The 20,261-nt window shown below is 31.0% G+C and overlaps 2 protein-coding genes and 1 pseudogene across 3 annotated transcripts; all 3 read left to right on the top strand.

The window, feature by feature from the left end:
• Positions 1 to 28: 28 nt before the first annotated feature.
• Positions 29 to 478, top strand: LOC121174284 (pentatricopeptide repeat-containing protein At4g20740-like). The gene has a single exon (XM_041013233.1). The coding sequence runs from the start codon at positions 29 to 31 to the stop codon at positions 476 to 478; it is 450 nt and encodes a 149-aa protein (XP_040869167.1).
• A 144-nt stretch (positions 479 to 622) lies between these two features.
• On the top strand, positions 623 to 1,966 carry LOC100777439 (pentatricopeptide repeat-containing protein At4g20740-like; annotated as a pseudogene).
• Positions 1,967 to 4,770: 2,804 nt separating this feature from the next.
• LOC102662416 (transcription elongation factor SPT6 homolog) lies at positions 4,771 to 10,170 on the top strand. Of its 2 annotated transcripts, XR_005890274.1 has the most exons (6): positions 4,771 to 6,809; positions 6,910 to 6,975; positions 7,096 to 7,201; positions 7,792 to 7,879; positions 7,979 to 8,128; positions 8,336 to 10,170. XR_005890274.1 is itself a non-coding variant. In XM_041013232.1 (3 exons), exons 1-3 carry the CDS (start codon positions 8,077 to 8,079, stop codon positions 9,014 to 9,016), a joined length of 339 nt encoding a protein of 112 aa, XP_040869166.1. In that variant the 5' UTR covers positions 7,890 to 8,076; the 3' UTR covers positions 9,017 to 10,170. The 2 variants fall into 2 exon arrangements, 1 of the variants encoding a protein (XP_040869166.1); XM_041013232.1 differs by lacking the exons at positions 4,771 to 6,809; positions 6,910 to 6,975; positions 7,096 to 7,201; positions 7,792 to 7,879 and having other exon boundaries at positions 7,890 to 8,128; positions 8,336 to 8,456; positions 8,851 to 10,170.
• Positions 10,171 to 20,261: the final 10,091 nt, after the last annotated feature.

Genomic DNA, 20,261 nt, shown 5'->3' with positions numbered 1-20,261 from the left:
ATAATAGAACAGAAATTCTAAACTAAAAATGCCTCCAAAGCCAACCAAACTAAGAAATTGCGGCCCTCCGTTTACCACCCCCAAACCCACCAACAAGTTCTACTTCTTCTACGGCCACCGCAACCCCTCCCAGAACCGCCCCACCGTCCGCGGCGGCCTCTTCTCCGACCGACAAACCCTACACCCTAACCCTTCCCAACCCAAACCCACCACCAAACCCTTCAACATCAAAAACTGGGACCCACACTTCCTCTCCAACCCAAACTCAAACCCCTCCCCATCAACCCTTTCCTCCGCCTCCCTACGCCTCTCCCCGATCGCGCGCTTCATCGTCGATGCCTTCCGCAGAAACGACAACAAGTGGTGCCCCAATGTCGCCGCCGAACTCAGCAAGCTCCGCAGGGTAACCCCCAATCTGGTCGCCGAGGTTCTCAAAGTTCAAACAAATCACACCCTCGCTTCCAAATTCTTCCACTAGGCCGGCAGCCAGAGAGGCTACCATCACAATTTCGCTTCCTACAATGCCCTCGCCTACTGCCTGAACTGCCACCACCAGTTCCGCGCCGCGGACCAGCTCCTGGAGCTCATGGAGTCCCAGGGCAAGCCCCCCAGCGAGAAGTAGTTCGAGATTTTGATTCGTATGCATAGTGATGCCAATAGAGGGCTTAGAGTTTATCATGTGTATGAGAAGATGAGGAACCAGTTTGGGGTGAAGCCGAGGGTGTTTTTGTATAATAGGGTTATGGATGCGTTGGTTAGGACGGGTCATTTGGACTTGGCGTTGTCAGTTTATGATGATCTTAAGGAGGATGGGCTGGTTGAGGAGAGTGTGACCTTCATGGTGCTGGTGAAGGGTCTATGTAAGTGTGGGAGGATTGATGAGATGCTGAAGGTTTTGGGGAGGATGAGGGAGAGATTGTGTAAGCCGGACGTGTTTGCATACACGGCGCTGGTGAAGATTCTGGTGCCTGCAGGGAATTTGGATGCGTGTTTGAGGGTTTGGGAGGAGATGAAGAGGGACCGGGTGGAGCCGGATGTGAAGGCATATGCTACCATGATTGTGGGGCTGGCAAAAGGGGGGAGGGTTCAGGAGGGGTATGAGTTGTTCAGGGAGATGAAGGGGAAGGGTTGTTTGGTGGATAGTGTGATATATGGAGCGCTGGTTGAGGCGTTTGTGGCTGAGGGTAAGGTTGGATTGGCGTTTGATTTGTTGAAGGATTTGGTGAGCTCCGGGTATAGGGCTGATTTGGGGATTTATATTTGCCTTATTGAAGGTTTGTGCAATTTGAATAGGGTTCAGAAGGCATACAAGCTTTTCCAATTGACTGTTCGGGAGGGCCTTGAGCCAGACTTCTTAATGGTGAAACCGTTGTTGGTTACATATGCTGAAGCAAATAGAATGGAAGAATTTTGCAAGTTGCTTGAGCAGATGCAGAAGTTGGGTTTTCCTCTTATTGCTGATCTCTCCAAATTCTTCTCTGTTTTGGTGGAGAAGAAGGGACCGATGATGGCATTAGAGACATTTGGCCAATTGAAAGAAAAGGGTCATGTTAGTGTTGAAATATATAATATTTTTATGGATTCTCTTCACAAGATTGGTGAGGTGAAGAAAGCGTTATCACTATTTGATGAAATGAAAGGCTTAAGCTTGAAACCTGACTCGTTTACGTATTGTACTGCGATTCTATGCCTTGTTGACCTTGGAGAAATTAAAGAGGCATGTGCATGTCATAATAGGATCATTGAGATGTCTTGCATTCCTTCAGTTGCAGCTTATAGTAGCCTCACTAAAGGGCTTTGCCAAATTGGAGAGATTGACGAAGCCATGTTGCTTGTTCGCGATTGCTTGGGCAATGTTAGTGATGGACCAATGGAGTTTAAGTATAGTCTTACCATCATTCATGCATGTAAATCAAATGTTCCTGAGAAGGTGATTGATGTATTAAATGAGATGATAGAACAAGGTTGCTCTCTAGACAATGTCATATATTGTTCAATCATCTCTGGCATGTGTAAGCATGGAACAATTGAAGAGGCCAGGAAAGTTTTCTCAAACTTGAGGGAGCGCAACTTCTTGACAGAATCCAACACAATTGTGTATGATGAATTACTAATTGATCATATGAAGAAAAAGACAGCTGACTTGGTGCTATCAAGTTTGAAGTTCTTTGGTCTAGAATCTAAATTAAAAGCAAAGGGCTGTAAGCTGTTGCCAAGTTGAAATTTGACACATGTTAAATATTGGACTGTTGCATTGTGATGCTCATAAATTAACAGGTTGCATAGATTGCATCCTTTAACAAGCCAAAGTCCTCCAGAAAGGTCAACTAACATCAAACCATAGTTTAAGCTCTTAAATGGTGTAAATGGAATTCTGAATATAAATTGTTAGTGCTCATGACATAAATCCAATGTGGAATAAAGTATTGAATATAGATATTTAAAATACATTTTTTATATATAAACTATATAATTAAGAGTATTAAGAATTTATGCAAAATCTCTTTGCTCACACTCAATCCACCTTTCTCCATCCCCTCATCAAGTCTTAAGGCCTTCATCGGAACTGAATAAAAAGGCCTTTTTGCTTCCTTTCAGGACCATTTTTCAGGTGCTCGGATGATTTAGATAATTTTCCTTTTGTTATCATGCTAAAGTAGGATAGGTACTGTCACTGTTGGGTTAAATTGTAAACTATAAAAAATTTGAACACACTCAATAATTTTACTTTTACCATAATTGAACCTTATCTTTTAGTATATGCAAATGAATGGTTTGTTTGTAGTTTGTAGAACTATGGATTAACTTTTGTTGCATACGCCCTCCTATTCCAAAAGCATTTGGGGTAGGTTTTACAAAGATGAGCAATGGACTACTAGCCATTAATGTTGCTGCTGCACATACCTTGGATAAAAATATGGTTGAGGCCAACTCTGCGAGCAATAGAGCAAGTAAGACGCCTTTACATTTACTTCATTTCAGACCTTCTTTATGTAGTGGTATGTGTATTGATTATTTTTTCTGCACTCTTAGGTATTTGCTTGAATGCATCTCAGATGCTAAGCCACTTGTTTAGCATATGAAACAGTTTTTTTTTTATAATATTGTTTAGGACTATACTAAACTTCTTACTCCTTTTTTTTTGTTTCCTTTTTGGACTACCCAAATTCTTAATTTTTTCCTGTTCATTGAAACAGGCTGAATTATACCAACCTTAATGGGATAAAGTTTGTCTTACTGGTTACGTGTGTAAAAGGACACACAACTAAGACATTATCAATTATAATCATTCAAAAGCTTGTCATTATAAATTTAATTCAAGTGAGGATAATCATGCATTTTTTTAAATATCAATGATCTCCAAAGCTTAATATTGGAAAATGGCCTGATTATGTTTATAATAAGGAAATTTTTATTTGGTTTTTCCCTTGCCCATCTTAAGTCACTTAGCAAGTAACTTGAATCTTTACGGTCTTGAGTTTTCTTTCTTCACTGTTTGCAACTTTCCTTTATGTTTTGTTTCCCTCATACTATATTATGATTTGTGGCATGTATGGGATATGTGTTGTGAAGTGCAAAAATATATGGACCGGTTTGTTAATGCAATCTGATCTGGAGTGGGAAACAGTAGCATCATTCTGATAGGGATCTGGATGAATTTTTAGGATTTTATACTTGCTAGATAGCTACTGCTTATTTGAAGAAAACAAAAAATAAGTGGTTTATTGTACAATGGTGAGGGTGCATATTTAAGAATATCCAACTCATTATTATTATTATTATTATTATTATACATCTATTTTCTTTAATTGGAACATATTAGTGAGTTATAACTTAATATTATTTTAAAATATTTTGATGATCTAACTTGTTAACATATTTTAATTAGAAAATAAATATACTTTAACAAATACTTTTGAGGTTTATCCACAAAAAATTTCTTATTTTTTAATTGGAGTTCATTAATTAAAAAATATAATTAAAATTATCTTAAAATATGTTAATATTTAATATTTAAAAATCTCTCAAAAATAATTGTCGTAAAAAAATATTTATATATATATAGGTGCGTATGAGTGTTTAGATGTGAAACTTAATATATAATTAAAATTTTCTACAACAATTACATATAGATCTTAAATGCAGAAAAATAAGAATTTAAATTAATATGGTATGTGCTTAATATTTTTTATTTAGTTGTAAATTTGTCTTTAAAGTTTTAACAAAAAGAAAATTTTAAATGATAATTATTTAATTTAATTTTCTTATATTTCATTGATAATATTTAAATTTTTTGTATGTAAATAATATTAACATACGGAGAAGTCAAATTCTTACAATTTTGAATATACATATTTAAATATTAATTTATATACATATAAATGTATATATCATTATCAATTTTATTTGGATTATTCTTATTAACAAACGAAACACACCAATCTTTATAAATATATAAATTTTAAATAAAGATCTTACATCAATATCTATATACTAAAACTGAAGTATGATAAATATACTAAAATGTCCATGGCTGAAGTGTTGACATCTGTCCATTTTCTTGGTTTTTTGGTGATTTTATAGCCCTCCAGTTTTGTTTGATTTTGTGCCACCTCGTTGTCACGTGTCTTGCTTTGAACATTTTTTCTGCTGTCAACTCCACGTATCATTCTGAAACTGGCAAATTTCAATTTTTGTTTAATTTTGCTTGATAATTTGTCTCAAATTCTAAATCTTTCTCTTTTTTTCGAAAACTGAAATTTCCCCAGAATGCTGAAGCCACCAGTTTTTTGCAATGCATTCTCTCTTCTTCTTCTTCTTCTTCATTTGCTGCTCGCGTTGGTCTCTACACGAGGATCTCACAGAACCACTTGGAATACTCTCACCAGTTCGTGTTGTTTCCTTTCACTTTTCTTTCTATTCCTTTTGTGTTTTTTTTCACGTCTTCACGTTTTGCTTAGAAAATGCACCCCAGGAAAAGAAAAAACAAAAAATTAACATGTTTTATTTTTGGAATAGGCTATGGTAACAACAGCGACTTTGGCAAAGAAGTTGTTAGAGAAATTACGAGGAAGATAGAGGATCTTTTATTTTGATTTTATTAAAACGGTGTTTATGTTTTTTTTTGTCTGACATTTTGTGGTTTTTTTGGATGCTTCGTTGCTATTTTTTCCTTAAACTCATATTTATGATATTGTTCAGAGTTTTACGGAATAGTCTACGAGGTAAGCTATAGTTTTTATGCATTTTCCTCAGTGCTTAATTATCTGGATTTGCATGTAAGCTCTCCACCTCAGAGTATCTTTTTGCGGTTTTTATTTTTGCGATTTTTATTTGAATCAGAGTGTCTGTGGCTCAATGGTATTTTTAGTGCTAACAATTATGCATTTTCTGATCATGTTCATTAGGGCATTTTTTTGTTGCAGGTTATGTGTTTGATCAAATGTCAAGATGATATTTTTGGATATGTTTTCTTATTTCTTATTTTAATTTTAAATTTGTGGCATTTTTAAAATTATTTATTTGTGATGCATTAGTACAGTTTAGAACTTTTAATTTTTCATGTTTAAAAATCTATCTTATGGTCTCGGTGTGTTTTGGAAGGGGATTGACGCATTGATTTGGTTTCATATCCTGGGTGAAATATGCATGTCGCCTACGCTTCATAAGATGATAAAAAGAATAATGTCTGCATACTTCCACTCTTGATCAAATTGTAATTACATCATCTTTGTCATCATTGTAAATTTGTTTCACTTGAAACTGTATTTAAGTTAAGTGGTTTAAATTATTCTCACCCACATATGAATAAGGTGTACATATTACTTTTCCTAATAAAAATTGGAAGGACGGTGGTTTGCATCTTGATTTAAGTTTTAATTTCATGTCGTATTTGATTTGTAAATGGGATGAAAGATAAAACTACAACAATAATGTACTCTATAATACTCTCATGAGAAGGAATTATATGTATTCAAAGAGGAGAGACATAAATGATTTCCATTGAGTGCTACTTTTAACTGAGTTTGGAATTTGCACCATACCTTTCACAAATCTTTAAAGAGTTAACAATCTATTTATTGATGGTGTAAAGGATTTTTATAATGTCATCTATTCATAAATTTCTATATTTGATAAGTTTATTGACTTTTTATTAAAAAAAATCACACAGGATTTCTGATTAATTAATGATATAAACAATTTTACACGTGCCTATAATTTAAATTAATATTCAAATTTCTCATTTTTAATTGTTTTCCCCGTCTAGCCAGTATGAATAAAAATGATCTTACGTCAATTTTGGTAGATGTGAGTAATCTCTGCTGTTTTTTTTTTAAAAAAAAATATTGGTGTTTCAATTATTATCTAGGATTTTCAAGGGAAAGAAAAACCATGTGTGAAATGTTCTATTTCTGTGGCACAAGCCTCTTTCTCTAATCCATAACTTTAACCTTTCCGAAGACATCCAAAAAGCTTTCAAATAGTTGGCACCTGCATGGTGATGGTACAACAACTATTTTACTGATAATATCAGCTCAAAAAAAAATTTACTTCTCACCAGCATTTCTTTGGTTAACACTAATTATATTTTCATTCCAGCATTTTAATAGATTTGTATTTAGAATTGTGTATTTATATTGATTGGAACAGATATAGTGTTCCTTTTGTTTTTCTTCCTTAAGTTTGTGTTAATTAACTCCACGTTGTTAGTAATTTTTCTTGATTGTATTCTTGAATATCTAATTACCCTGGACCCATTGATTGTAGAAAGATATTCATAGGGGGTTTAGCGAGAGAAACGACGATTGGTGAGTGTTTTCTATTTGTATTGGGTTGGTTTGTTTTCTTTTCGGGTTTACCAATGAGCATTCGTGTAATTAACTATTTTTTTTTAATAATTTTGTGTAGCGCAATTCATCAAGCACTTTGGTAGATACAGTGATTGAGGACACGCACATTATCAATGGCAAGCCGGTGATAATTGACACGCGTTTGAATTTTGAATCTTTTTTAGTATTGATTATTAAAGACTTAAAGGAGGGAACAGAACAAAAGGGAAATGAAAGCTGATGCATTGAATGGTTTTGTTTGTAGGTGGAGATTAAGCAGACGATACCGAGGGAGGCTGCTGGCTGGAACTCAAAAGACTTTCGAACGAAGAAGATTTTTGTGGGTGGAATTCCTTCGACTGTAACTGAAGGTAGTGTTTCAATTGCGCTAATTTTTCACCTGTTGACAGTGAGGTGTTGATGTTGTAGACGCCTTAGTGTTATAAAATTTAAAATTTGAGCGTGAACAATGGGTATATATATATATATATATAATATATATATATATATACCACAACCAGATAGTTTCTTTATCATAGGGAAATCTCCATCTCCACTACCCATATATAGGTTAGATGTTTGTCAAGCAATTTTCAGTTTTAGATTTATAATATTGTATTAGAGTCTTATTTGAGGTAGTGTAGTTCGAAAAATATGTTTAAAGATGCAGCTTCTAAGGGTACTACCAAGTAAGTCAAGTTTTGTTGAAATTCCACCCAAATAATTTTTTTTTTCTTAGTTTGTGTTCCATAGCAACTATTATTAATTTCTTATAAATCATTTGCAAAAGGAAAGCTTAGTGCAGGTGTAAACCATGGAGTAAACTACTACAACAACCTCATCAATGAACTCATGGCTAATGGTCATAATTCATTAATATTCATTTCTATAACTCTTTACATTGGATTAGTATCTTATCCATATGGTTGTTAATCATATATAATCACCATAAATCATGCAGGTCTGCATCCGTATGTGATCCTTTTCCATTGGGACGTTCCCCAAGCCTTAGAGGATGAGTATGGTGGTTTTTTAAGTCCTCACATTGTGTAAGTGAAATCAGTTTCCTTCCATTGTACGAATGTTGAGAGAAATTTTTAGCAAATCTAATGATATGATAAACATATATAATTCATATGAACATGCAGAGATGATTTTAGGGACTATGCTAAACTTTGCTTCAAGGAATTTGACAATAGGGTGAAACATTGGATTACTTTGAATGAACTGAGGAGTGTGAGCAAGAATGGCTATGCAAATGGCAGGTTTGCACCTGGTCGGTGTTCTGATTGCCTATGGTAAATGCAATGTGATTGAGTTTAGCATTTTGTTCTTTTTTTTGTTTTGCTGTTTTTGATTTTGTTTTTGCTTATACGAATGTGATATTTAAGATGGTTTCTTATTTTCTGTAGCCAATAATAATGTCCATAGGATTATCCCTTCATGGGCTTTATGCCATTTTATTATTCTTGCTGATCCTCTTTTTCTTTTCCTCCTCGCTTCAGAAGGACAGGATGAATATGAAAATGATGGGTTTATAATGGATAAGGACGAAGAGGAGGATGAGAAAGAAGATAGAGCAGAATCCGATGATGAGCCACAGAAGAAAAAGAAGAGGAAGAAAAAGTCTGTTTTTATCACTAATGTATTCTTTACCTCTGTTTGTGGTTAAAGTTAATTTAGATATATTTGTATGTGTCTATGTGTATTTATTTGATAATCACTTGCATCAAGTAGCTGATAGGTATTTTCCTTAAAACTATTCACATGTTGTTTGAATGACATACTTACATATAAATCTGTCTTCAATTTTTTTAAAAAAAGTTCAAAAATGTGCATGGCTAGCTTCTGCCCTTCCTTTTTTCTCTGGTACCCCTTGGTTCATTATGTGTCCCTTTGGAGGGAGATCGACATTGGATTGAATTTTTTTTTATTATTTGCTTTTCTCTATACTTGGTTGAAATTTTAAACATCAATGATGTTAACATTCATATTTGACAAATTAATCTCACTATTTTAGGGAGGAGTATGTCCTTGATGAAGATGATTATGAATTGCTGGAGGACAATAATATCAATATTCATCGTCGGAAGGTTTTGAATTTTTTGTACATGTGTTTCAATTTTTTTTTTATTAATGTTGGCTTTCAGTGGATAAATACCATGCTATATATAAAAATTTATTGAAAATAATTTTTATAATTCATAAGGAAAGCAAAAAGTTTAAGCAGCTGAAAAAAGGCAGGAGGGATACCGAGGAGGAGCCCTTTGGGCTGTCTGATGAGGAGGAGTTTGTTGGAAGTGGTAAAGTTGGGCGAACTATTGAGGAGAAGCTTAAATGCAGTTTATTTGGTGATGATGAAGTTATGCCCAGTGTCAGTGATTAGCATTCTAAGATCACAATTCACAAACAAGTAGAACTAATGGTGTCAGTCATTAGCATTCTAAGAAACAACAAATGAAGCCTAAATAAGAATATAGTAATATACAAATGAAAGGTAAATATTATTATATAGCATATGTACCAAGTGTCTGTATGAGTAGCTCCAATCTCCAATTCCATGGAGCTGGAGCAGTTAGAAGACAAGCTGTTGAGGTGTGAGTGTGACATAGCGGGAAAAGCCTTCTCTTCCTGCAAGACAATTGAATTTGGTTTTAAAATTCATATATGATATATATAGTATCTTTTAAAAAAAATAAAAAAATAGAATTTAAAAGAAGATAAGATTAAAGTATGGTTGTTAAAAATTGAAAAGGATGATGTACATAATTAAATTTTAAAAATTGAGTTTTTTTAATGCCAGTGAACATGATAATCCATTATTTTAAGAATATCTTATCACTTTCTCCTATTTTCTGCTGTTAGTAATTAAATTGACAAAATATTTAAAAGTGTGTATGCTGGCATCTCAAAAGGTTTTAATAGGGATTACCTTGAATTCTGACTGGTATGTGTTGGTTTCTAAAGAGAAATCTGATCAAGATGCTGCATGTAGGGGCCTTGACTTCATGTTTGGATGGTAAGTTTTTACTCAACATTTATAGCTTGAAGGGAAGCAAAATTGACAGAGACAATATTTATTTTTGAAAATATGATCATGTAGTGACTGATAGTATACTACATTTAGTAAGAAAAATGTGTGCAGGCTGTGATTGACAGGGTTACCAACTTGAGGAAGGACATTATCGAAGGTCACACAGGCAAGAACTTCATTGAGGAGAACAGTTGGAAGTATGCATTGTTGGATGAGGGACAACGTGGAAAAAATTGATTTCCTTTGTTAGGAAAAAAAATGAGTACTGGATGATCCAAGAAATTAAGCAAAGTAATTTTTGTAAGTATTGAGTAATATATATATATATATATATAAAAGATAAAATATAAATCAATATCAATAAATATACTATCAATTTAATCTTGGAAGTTGTCATTTGTTTTATTTCTCTTTTGACATGTGACTTTTTTTGGTGCAATTTCTTCCTTTTTATTCTTCTAAAAAATAAAACAAAAAAATGCATTTTTTTTGGTGCAATTCCATTCTTTCATGTTTACTACTGATGTTCATGAGAGGGTCATCAAAACAAAGGAAATAGGAAGGCATGCATTTAGTGGCAATGAAGGGACCAACCTCTCTGTAGACAAATAGTGGAGAATCTTTGGATAATTAATGGGATAGATCTAGAATATGTGAACAAAGAGGAAGGGGGGTCTTCGGCGTTGGACAAGGATATTAAAGCCCAAGTATATTTGCTAATAGTTAATGATGTTCTCAATTCTCAGTATTGTGCTTCATCCTTTCTTTTTCTTTTCTCCTTCCAATTTTGAGTGTTTTGAGGTTGTTTGTGAAATCTGGTGCAATAATTTGATAGATGTGATCCTATTTTTGTTTTATTTTACTTTTTTTTAAGGTATGCCAATATTACTGAGACAGATAAGAGATATGGCTCTTACATTTCTCGGGTTCCTGATTCTTTGTTGAAGAAAGTGTTAAATGGAGAGAAATATCTGAAGCTCTATAGCTACCATTATAAAATTCTATTCTTTGCACTCTGTATTTCTGCTTCTAATCACAGTCCATTCCTGATTTTGCTGGACCAAATCATGATGGTCTGTACAGAGCTATATACATCTACTTGAAGATAGGATTTATTTTGTTAATTCTTCATGGTTTTTGTGGTTATTCTTGCTTAGTTCATAACTTTTGATTTTTGTGTCTCAAGGAAAAAAATTAATCATAGAGTTGAGATATTAGCCTTACGATTTATTTTCTTCTCTAATCTTTTTTATTTGCTTTTTGATTATAATCTTTTTTATTTGTTTTCTGATTAAAAAACAAACTAAGAAACTACGATGGAACAGAACTTACATAATAATAATAAAACAAAATCAAAATAATTCTCAAATTTTGTTTCCTAATCCTTTTTATTTTTTTCCCTAATTAGAAAACAAACTAAGAAACTATAAAAGAGCATAGCCTACATAATAATAATAATAATAATAATAATAATAAAACAAAAGCAAAATAATTCTCAAGTTTACTTCCCTAATCCTTTTTATTTTTTCCCTAATTAGAAAACAAACTAAGAAACTATAGAAGAATAAAAGCTATATAATAATAATAATAATAATGAAACAAAGACAAACTTTATTTCCTATATCTTATTATTATTATTAGTGTTCCTCTCATTTTTCACTTGAATTTAATTTTTAAATTTTTTTCATGAATTATTATTATTATTATTATTATTATTATTATTATTATTATTATTATTATGTAGTCTTTATTCTTCTATAGTTTCTTAGTTTGAATGGCAATAAGAAAAATGTCATAGGGATGGTGGTGAGTCCTATTCTTTTGTATTATCTTTTAAATTTAAGTTGTTTAAGTGTAAATTAACAATCAACTTATTATTATGTGATCTGACAAATATAAATATAGAGTAATTTATATTATAATTGACATGATGCCATATGTTTATAAAAAAAATTATTTGACTTATTTAAAATTTCAATTCTCAAATTAACTACACTTTCTTTTTTTCTTTTTAACCCTTTTTAGTTTTAAACATTTATTTTCTTTATTATGTTTGAACCTCATGATTAAATCATGAAACATAGATAAGTAATGTTTCTGTTCCTAAACTTACAAGATAGATTACCGTGAGTTTCTTTCTGTTGTGTCTATACTGATCTCTTATTCAGTACTGACATACACTTTTATTGTTTGCCTTTTAATAATTTTTGTTCCATTCATTCCATTAGTTACCCCACTGATCTTTTCAGGAGAGCAAAAATTCACTCCGTGTTACATTGGCATCACCAGAAATTGCGTCCTGGAACAACTGCATGATAGTTATAAAAGAATCCTTTTGTAATTGCATTGTTGTCTAGAAAGTGAAACTACTATGAAATTAAGGTTATTTCATGAGTTCTTATCATGCTGGACAAGTTGATTAGTTGTAGATGATAGTATATAAGTAGTTAGTCTTTCTTCCATGCCAAATTAATTTGCATTACAATTTGGATAATTCTGGTCATATTATCTCTTATGAGATGAATATCAAATTTTGAATAAAGTAAAAAAATATAACTAAAAAAGTTTGGATATATACATGTTTGATGCAATTACAATACTTCAATCATTATTTTCCTATATCTTATTATTATTATTATTATTATTATTATTATTATCATACGTTACAAATGACAGACATACATGACATTATCTCTTTTGTGATCCCTTCTCTACATTATCTCTTTTGTGATCCATTCTCTCCATCATGCGTAGGTCAGGACAACCACAGGATTTTAAGATGTTAGTGTTCCTCTCATTTTTCACTTGAATTTAATTTTTAAATTTTTTTCATGAATTATTATTATTATTATTATTATTACTACTATTATTATTATGTAGTCTTTATTCTTCTATAGTTTCTTAGTTTGAATGGCAATAAGAAAATTGTCATAGGGATGGTGGTGAGTCTTATTCTTTTGCATTATCTTTTAAATTTAAGTTGTTTAACTGGAAATTAACAATCAACTTATTATTATGTGACCTGACAAATATAAATATGGAATAATTTATATTATAATTGACATGATGCCATGTGTTTATAAAAAAAAATTATTTGACTTATTTAAAATTTCAATTCTCAATTTAATTACACTTTCTTTTTTTCTTTTTAACCCCTTTTAGTTTTAAACATTTATTTTCTTTATTATGTTTGAACCTCATGATTAAATCATGAAACATAGATAAGTAATGTTTCTGTTCCTAAACTTACAAGATAGATTACAGTGAGTTTCTTTTTGTTGTGTCTATACTGATCCCTTGTTCGATGCTGACATACACTTCTATTGTTTGCCTTTTAATACTTTTTGTTCCATTCATTCCATTAGTTACCCCACTGATCTTTCCAGGAGAGCAAGAATTCACTCAGTGTTATATTGGCATCACCAGAATTTGCGTCCTGGAGCAGCTGCATGATAGATATAAAAGAATTCTTTTGTAATTGCATTGTTGTCTAGAAAGTGAAACTACTATGAAATTAAGGTTATTTGAGTTCTTATCATGCTGGACAAGTTGATTAGTTGTAGATGATGATGCCAAATTAATTTGCATTATAATTTGGATAATTATGATCATATTATCTCTTATGAAATGAATATCAAATTTTGAAATTTTGTCTTAATCAAGCAATCTGTGCGTATGCACAGGTTGGATTCTAGTTTTAAATAAAGTAAAAAAAAATTGTTAGTATAATTATTTTTTTAAAAAAAGTAAACAAATTATATAAAAAATATAACTAAAAAAGTTTGGATATATACATGTTTGATGCAATTACAATACTTGAATCATTATTTTCCAATTAGATGTGTGCCATGGCGTGGGACTGATGGCACCTAAAGTGAGAATCAAAATCTTAAAGAAGGGCAGGGTTAGCATGCAGATATTGATAGAAGTCATCTTCGTCCTAAGTGGTCCCCAAATTCTCCCCACTTAATGGTATGAGCTTTAACAATAGGACAGTAATCATGGTCATGCTCCAGTGAAGTATTGTCCCTTAGTTTTCTTTTTGGAGCACTCATTATTTATTTGTAAAACTTTCCCTGTGACAGTGCCAATGAATTGTTAATACTGTTTCCTTGACATTTGTGTTCACACATTTTTTTGGATTTACGGCGACAGCTAATATAGGCGTGGTTCACTTAGGACCCAAGATTTGGAAATGAACCAACACCTCTCTGGCAGTATTAATAACTCGTGAATTTGTTTATATTTATTTACTGGAATAAGTATTTATTTTAATAAAACAAATGGTTTTTATTTTTTTATGCACTTATTTTACTTAAAAAATAGTGTTATCTTATTTTAAGAAATACATCATATTTATTTTTTAAAAAATACTTATATAAAGAACATTTATTTAAAAATTATTCTTTTAAGTTTAAACAACTCACCGTTAATTTGTCTGTCACGTGATAAATAAAATAAAAAGTTATATTATATATAAAATATTTTTATAACGTCTTTATAATATTATTTTTTGAAAAAATAATTATATATTAACAGTATAAAAAGATTTTATACTATTCATTTGGTCTTAAAATAATTGTAATCCTACGAACCAAGAAAAAATAAAACATAAATAAAATAGAATAATAATTTTATAAAATTAATATTGTATTATCATTAACTTATTTTTAGATTTTGTTGTTGACTATTAATATATATTATAAAAATATAACTGGAAAAATTTAGATTGGAAAGCTAAAATATTAATTATTTCAAGATAAAAAAAATTTCTCTTAAAGTATATGTAATCACAAATATGCTAAAAGAGGATGCAGATAGCGGAGACCCATGCCTTTGGAAATCGGACATGTTCCTTTATTGACATAAATTGTCCAATTAATTAAGGGTAGCTTCAATCATTCAACATATAGTGCCATAACGCAAGTAGTATGACATTCTTTACAACGAATTTCCCTTTCGTTCTAAATTCTCTCTGGTTCAAGAAGTAATTCCATGACATTTTTGTTCACACATATTTTTTCACTGACAGAAACTAAGATAAACTCGATATTTATGAATAAAGATTTGAAAGCACTAGCTAGAAAGTGCTGATGATAAGGTTTTTCAGTCTCGTCTTATCATCCATAGATATCTTGCTGACTCATAGAATAACCTCTTATTATTTTGGGTCGTTAAAAAAAGAACCCAAATTGTAACAAAAGCGATTAACGAAAATATCTTTCAATAAAAACCGTGTCCCATCCGTCACCAAGTTACTGGAGCTTCGAAGTTTGAATCTCCATAGCCCACAGATTTATAACTATAAAAACCAAAAGGTTCATCTATACACTAACACATATTCAACATTAAGATTCGTACTGTTTAGATTAATTAAGCGCAAGTATCTACGTGAAAGAAGGCAGTAAATTACGTTGAATTCTGGAACAACGAAAAGGAAAATATATGCTACGAATATTATTTTTTTTCAAGTTGACGATCAAGGTTAGAACTAACAGAAGTGGATTCTCTTAAAAACAAATTTTCCATGAATTGACATTTACGGTTAAATGGTAATGGAAATAACAATTTAAATTTCTAAACTTTATTTATATAATTTATTGTACGTGAGGCGGTGACAAATATTCATTTTAACGGATATTACACATTATAAATTATTTTTCAGAGTATATATATATAATAACAAAATAGTGTTTAAAAAAATATAATTTATTATAAATTAATTATTAAACATTATAATTTAATAATAAAATAATCTTACAAATTTAACGATCAAACTAATCTATCACATTTTTCACATATTCAAAAAGAGTGAATTTAAATTTTTCATATTTCAAAAATTGATTTACCATCAACATTTTCATGTACAAAATGGGTATTTGCCCATGTATGAAAATTAGAATTATGATTATAATACTTATCCGTAAATGTCAATAAGGGAGAAGCTATAGGCACAAGAATTGGAGTCATTTTTAGATATCAACATGGGCATCCCTTTGTAACAACAACAATTTTTTCCCCAGCATGTTAGGATCTTATTTTCACATAGATATAAAATAGATTAAATAATTAAAAAAAAAAAGAAAATAAAATCATAAGTTCATTTTTTTCTACTAATAAAAGCTAACATTTTAATAATTAATATTTGTGAATTAAAAAGATAAAAATAAAAACCTATTCTGGCATAGGCTCTAGCCTTCAATTAGCAGCTGTCATTTGTTTCATGAATACTTGTTTTGAAGCTGACTGCCAACTTCTACAGACTATGTGAAAAAAGAGCAACCATCGAGATTTGTCTTATGTGGCTAGGATTATTCTTCACTAGAAGATCTGCAAATTCAGTAGTTTATGGCTTAGCTAAGTTAACTTTTCTTTTTAGGGAGTATTTCTCGATTGAGGAAACCCCTCACCAGATATCCCATCTATTTGATTGCTGGTGTAAATCTTCTCATTAACAGAAGTGCCTTTTCATTGTAAAAAAATAATCGCATTTATGCATACAACAAACTACGTATTTCGATAAATAACTAGGTAAGTATAACCTAATGGGACTAATATCATCATTCTATAGCGGTCAGGATTTTTATTTTTTATTTATAAGTAGGAGTTCCATTGGTTCCAAAAAAAAGTAGGATTTCCACCAACCAAAATAATTAAGTATCAATATATTTACATTTCGATAAAATTAATTTAAATTATTAAATACAAATAAGATTCAATTTTTAAGTGAATTTTAATTATAAACTTTATATTAAAATGTGTGTTTTTTATTCATTTAGAATGCATGTTATAGCATAAGAATTTGATTGGATTTCACTTGATAGAAATTAAGAGTCCGTTTTAGAGAAACAGAAGAGATGTGAAAATAAATTGGAATGAAAAAAGGGAAATATTTGAATTAAAATAGAATATAAAAATATGAAAATTACACCAATTTTTAAACTTTTATCTCAAATGCACTAATTAAAGCAAAAACACCTAAAAAATACTTTCACTTCTAAAACAATAATTTCATCTTTACTACACTCGGTTTAAACGTACGTGACAACTAATAATGATGTCATGGTGTAAAAAGGGCAGGTCCATTGAAGGCAGAAGGTAGACCCGCGAAATTATGCGATTCCAGCATTCTTAGCATGCTATCATGTCTAGGGATACTCTGCCCCCATCAATCAGATTCTGCAAGCTGCAAGCTGGAAAGACCCACTTTCTAAATTTAGGTGTTTATTTAGATTTTCACATTAGCAAAAAACACATGATTAATTTAATCATATTTAAAATTTTAAAATTAAAATTAGATGTCAACTAAATTCAAATGATGGGAGATATATTTAATTTGGAAATTGGTAAATATAACTCTAATCATTATTATATATACCTCTTCCACTTTTTTTTTATTAAGTTTACTTAAATATTCTTACTTTTTATCTCTCCTTTACTTTTAAATATACAAGTTTTTTTTTGGAGATGCACGCCCGGCCCATTTGGCCCATTCCTTCTAAAATACATTTTCTTTGCCTATACCTTATTCATTTGTTTTTTTTTATTAATTAATGTTGTAATCTTTTTTAATTTCAATATTGGTTAAATAATTTTGATAAGGATTCTCCTCCTCAATTTTATGTTTTTGCAATATTTCTAAAAACTTACTTCCTCTATTCCATTATAATGATCCTATAGCAGAAATAAATTATTTCAAAATAATTATTATTTTAATTTTCACTTATATCTCTTATAATATTGATGAAGAATAGCAAAATCTATAAATAAATTAATGATGATATAAAATTAATTTATAAAATTGTTATTTTCTTTTATTTATTTATTATTATTATTGTCTTTATAAAACAAGTTAACATGATAATTATAATGAAATAGTGTGATACTAATTTTCATTAGATATTATCTTATCGGATTTTGATATGGTTATATACAACTTTTTTCTGCATAATCTACAGCAGGATCTTAAGGAAGCCTTTATACAAAAATATGATGAATTGATGAGAATCTTTTACCGTTGTCTTAACCTATTATAAGAAATAGATCACTGACTATAGTACTTTTCTAATGACATCATTAGTTAATTTGTACAATTTATTTGCAAATATTTTTACAAATATAAATTTAAAAAACATTATAACGTCTTCCATCTTTTTGTTTTTTTTTTTTCTTTTCAGAATTTGCCTCTTAATGTTGTTTGTTAAGCATGTTTTGAAGTTTGATAGTGAGACGATTCCTCACTCATCCTAACTACTTGATCTACGAGAATCAAATAACATAATCTACTATTGCATTAGCCTTTGCTAGAAATTTCTTCAAGAAAGTTGCATAGAATTTTGAAAGTTTTTTTCATCAGCCAAAAGAGATTTATTTATAAGGTTACCAGTGGTACCGGTAAACGTAACTGCACATACATTCACCATATCGCATATCACATGTTGATATTCATCTAGCTAGCACCATTTTAGACCCGACTTAAGCCTTCTGATCTCATTTCCCTCCCCATTACAATGATTCCCATCCATCATAAACATTGTATACAAGACAAAGGATTTGAATACCACTCAAAATAAGAGAAATGAAAAACCTTTAAATTTGGCCTCCAACCATGCCCAAAACTTATATTTTATTACCTCCATGATAGATTCCAAGTCAAGTAATTGATGGCGAAAAATTATGTTGTTTCTATGGCACCATAAGGCCCATACCCTGGCGCACCATACAATTTTCCAAACTTGATTCATCAACAATCCCAAGACAAATCTTGTTAGCCTTCATGATAGAATTTCGAAAATATTTGAAGAAGTAAGTCTTAAAGGATAAACCTTATTAGTCTTTGCCTTTACAAGAAAAATCTTAAATGGTATTCTTAATTAGAAGTTATTTAAAAAAAACAAACAAAAAATATTTTTTTATCAACAAGTATTAATTATTAATTTATTAATTTTTATCTTTACCATCCTATCAACCTTATATTTCCAACATTTATTACATTAGAAGCACAAAATCATTTTGATACTTGTTTATACCTACAATATATTTAATATGACGACGTTTTGGTAAATTAAAAACTACTTTAACTAGCTTATAAATCAGTTTGGCATCAAAGTATCATACGCCCTTTCACATTATCGAAATTTGGAAAACATAATTACAAAACTTAAATTACTTAAAATAAGTGTTTTATTTTTTTTAAAAAAATAATAATAATATTACTGCCCATTTTTTTATAAAATTTAAGTGTGTTTCTTGAAGCTTTTGATAAAATCAAATTACAGAAGAAATTACATTTTATTATTAGGAAATAGCGAGTAATTATTTTATTATAAAATGAAAAAATTCTGAGCCAACCAACAGACAGCATAACAAAAGAGCACGTGTATCCCATCTATTGGGTGTGAGAAAGGCATCATTGACGGCAAGGGACGATATTACTGCCTTAGCATTCTTTAAAACAGCGGACCCGGCCACGACCACCAATCGCAAGCAAAGAACAATTTTACGTTACGAGAAAGCAGCGGTGACATGTCTGGCGCCAAGGACAAGAGGAAGCAAGGCGAAGACGACGCCGTTTCGGGGAGCCAGCAGCAGAAGAAGGCGCGTGAGGATGAGGCTGTGACGGATGAGGAGGTGGAGGAGTTCTGCGCCATTCTCCGCCGAATAAACACGGCGGTGAAGTACTTCAAGAGCCACGGCGAGGACGTGGCAGCGTTGGAGAAAGATATCATGCAGGATGTGAAGGAGGCAACCAGAATGAGTAATCAGAATGAGAAGGAAGAAGACGACTTGAGTTTGGATCTAAATGTCACTCCCCAAACCCCCACCTGAGACTCCGACTCAGACCTCAATATTATTACCATCTTTCTCTCCCTTCCTTCGTTTTCTATTTAACATAGGGATTTTCTTATATGTCCCCTATGAATATAAGGATGAGTTCAATAAAATGCACCGACAAATCATCCTTGAGTTTCATTTCAATTACAATTGCACTCTTCTTATTTTTAATTGAAAGCATAACTTCCTCTAGCAGAGATCATGGTAATTTAGTTTCAATCACTTCCCTATTTGGAAGATAAGTGTAATAATAATTGATTGTTAATTATGGTTTTGCAATAAAAAAAACCAGTTAATGCTCGCCTTTTAAAAATATTTATGATAAAATATATGCTTTTAGTCTTTAAGTTTTGTTGAAATTTGATTTTATTCTTTATAGTTTCAAATTAATCAAGTTGATTTCTATACTTTAAAGAATACATAGATTTAGTTCATATTTAATCACTTGAATGTCACTGTAGAGATCAAATACACTATGTATTAATGTTCTTTGAAACATAGAAACCAAATTGATTGATTTAAAATTATAAGGAACAAAATTAAATTTGACAAAAGAATACATA

Source organism: Glycine max, chromosome 20 (genome assembly GCF_000004515.6).
Source record: "Glycine max cultivar Williams 82 chromosome 20, Glycine_max_v4.0, whole genome shotgun sequence".
Lineage (NCBI taxonomy): Eukaryota > Viridiplantae > Streptophyta > Magnoliopsida > Fabales > Fabaceae > Glycine > Glycine max.
This window is presented reverse-complemented; position numbering and strand designations above follow the sequence as displayed.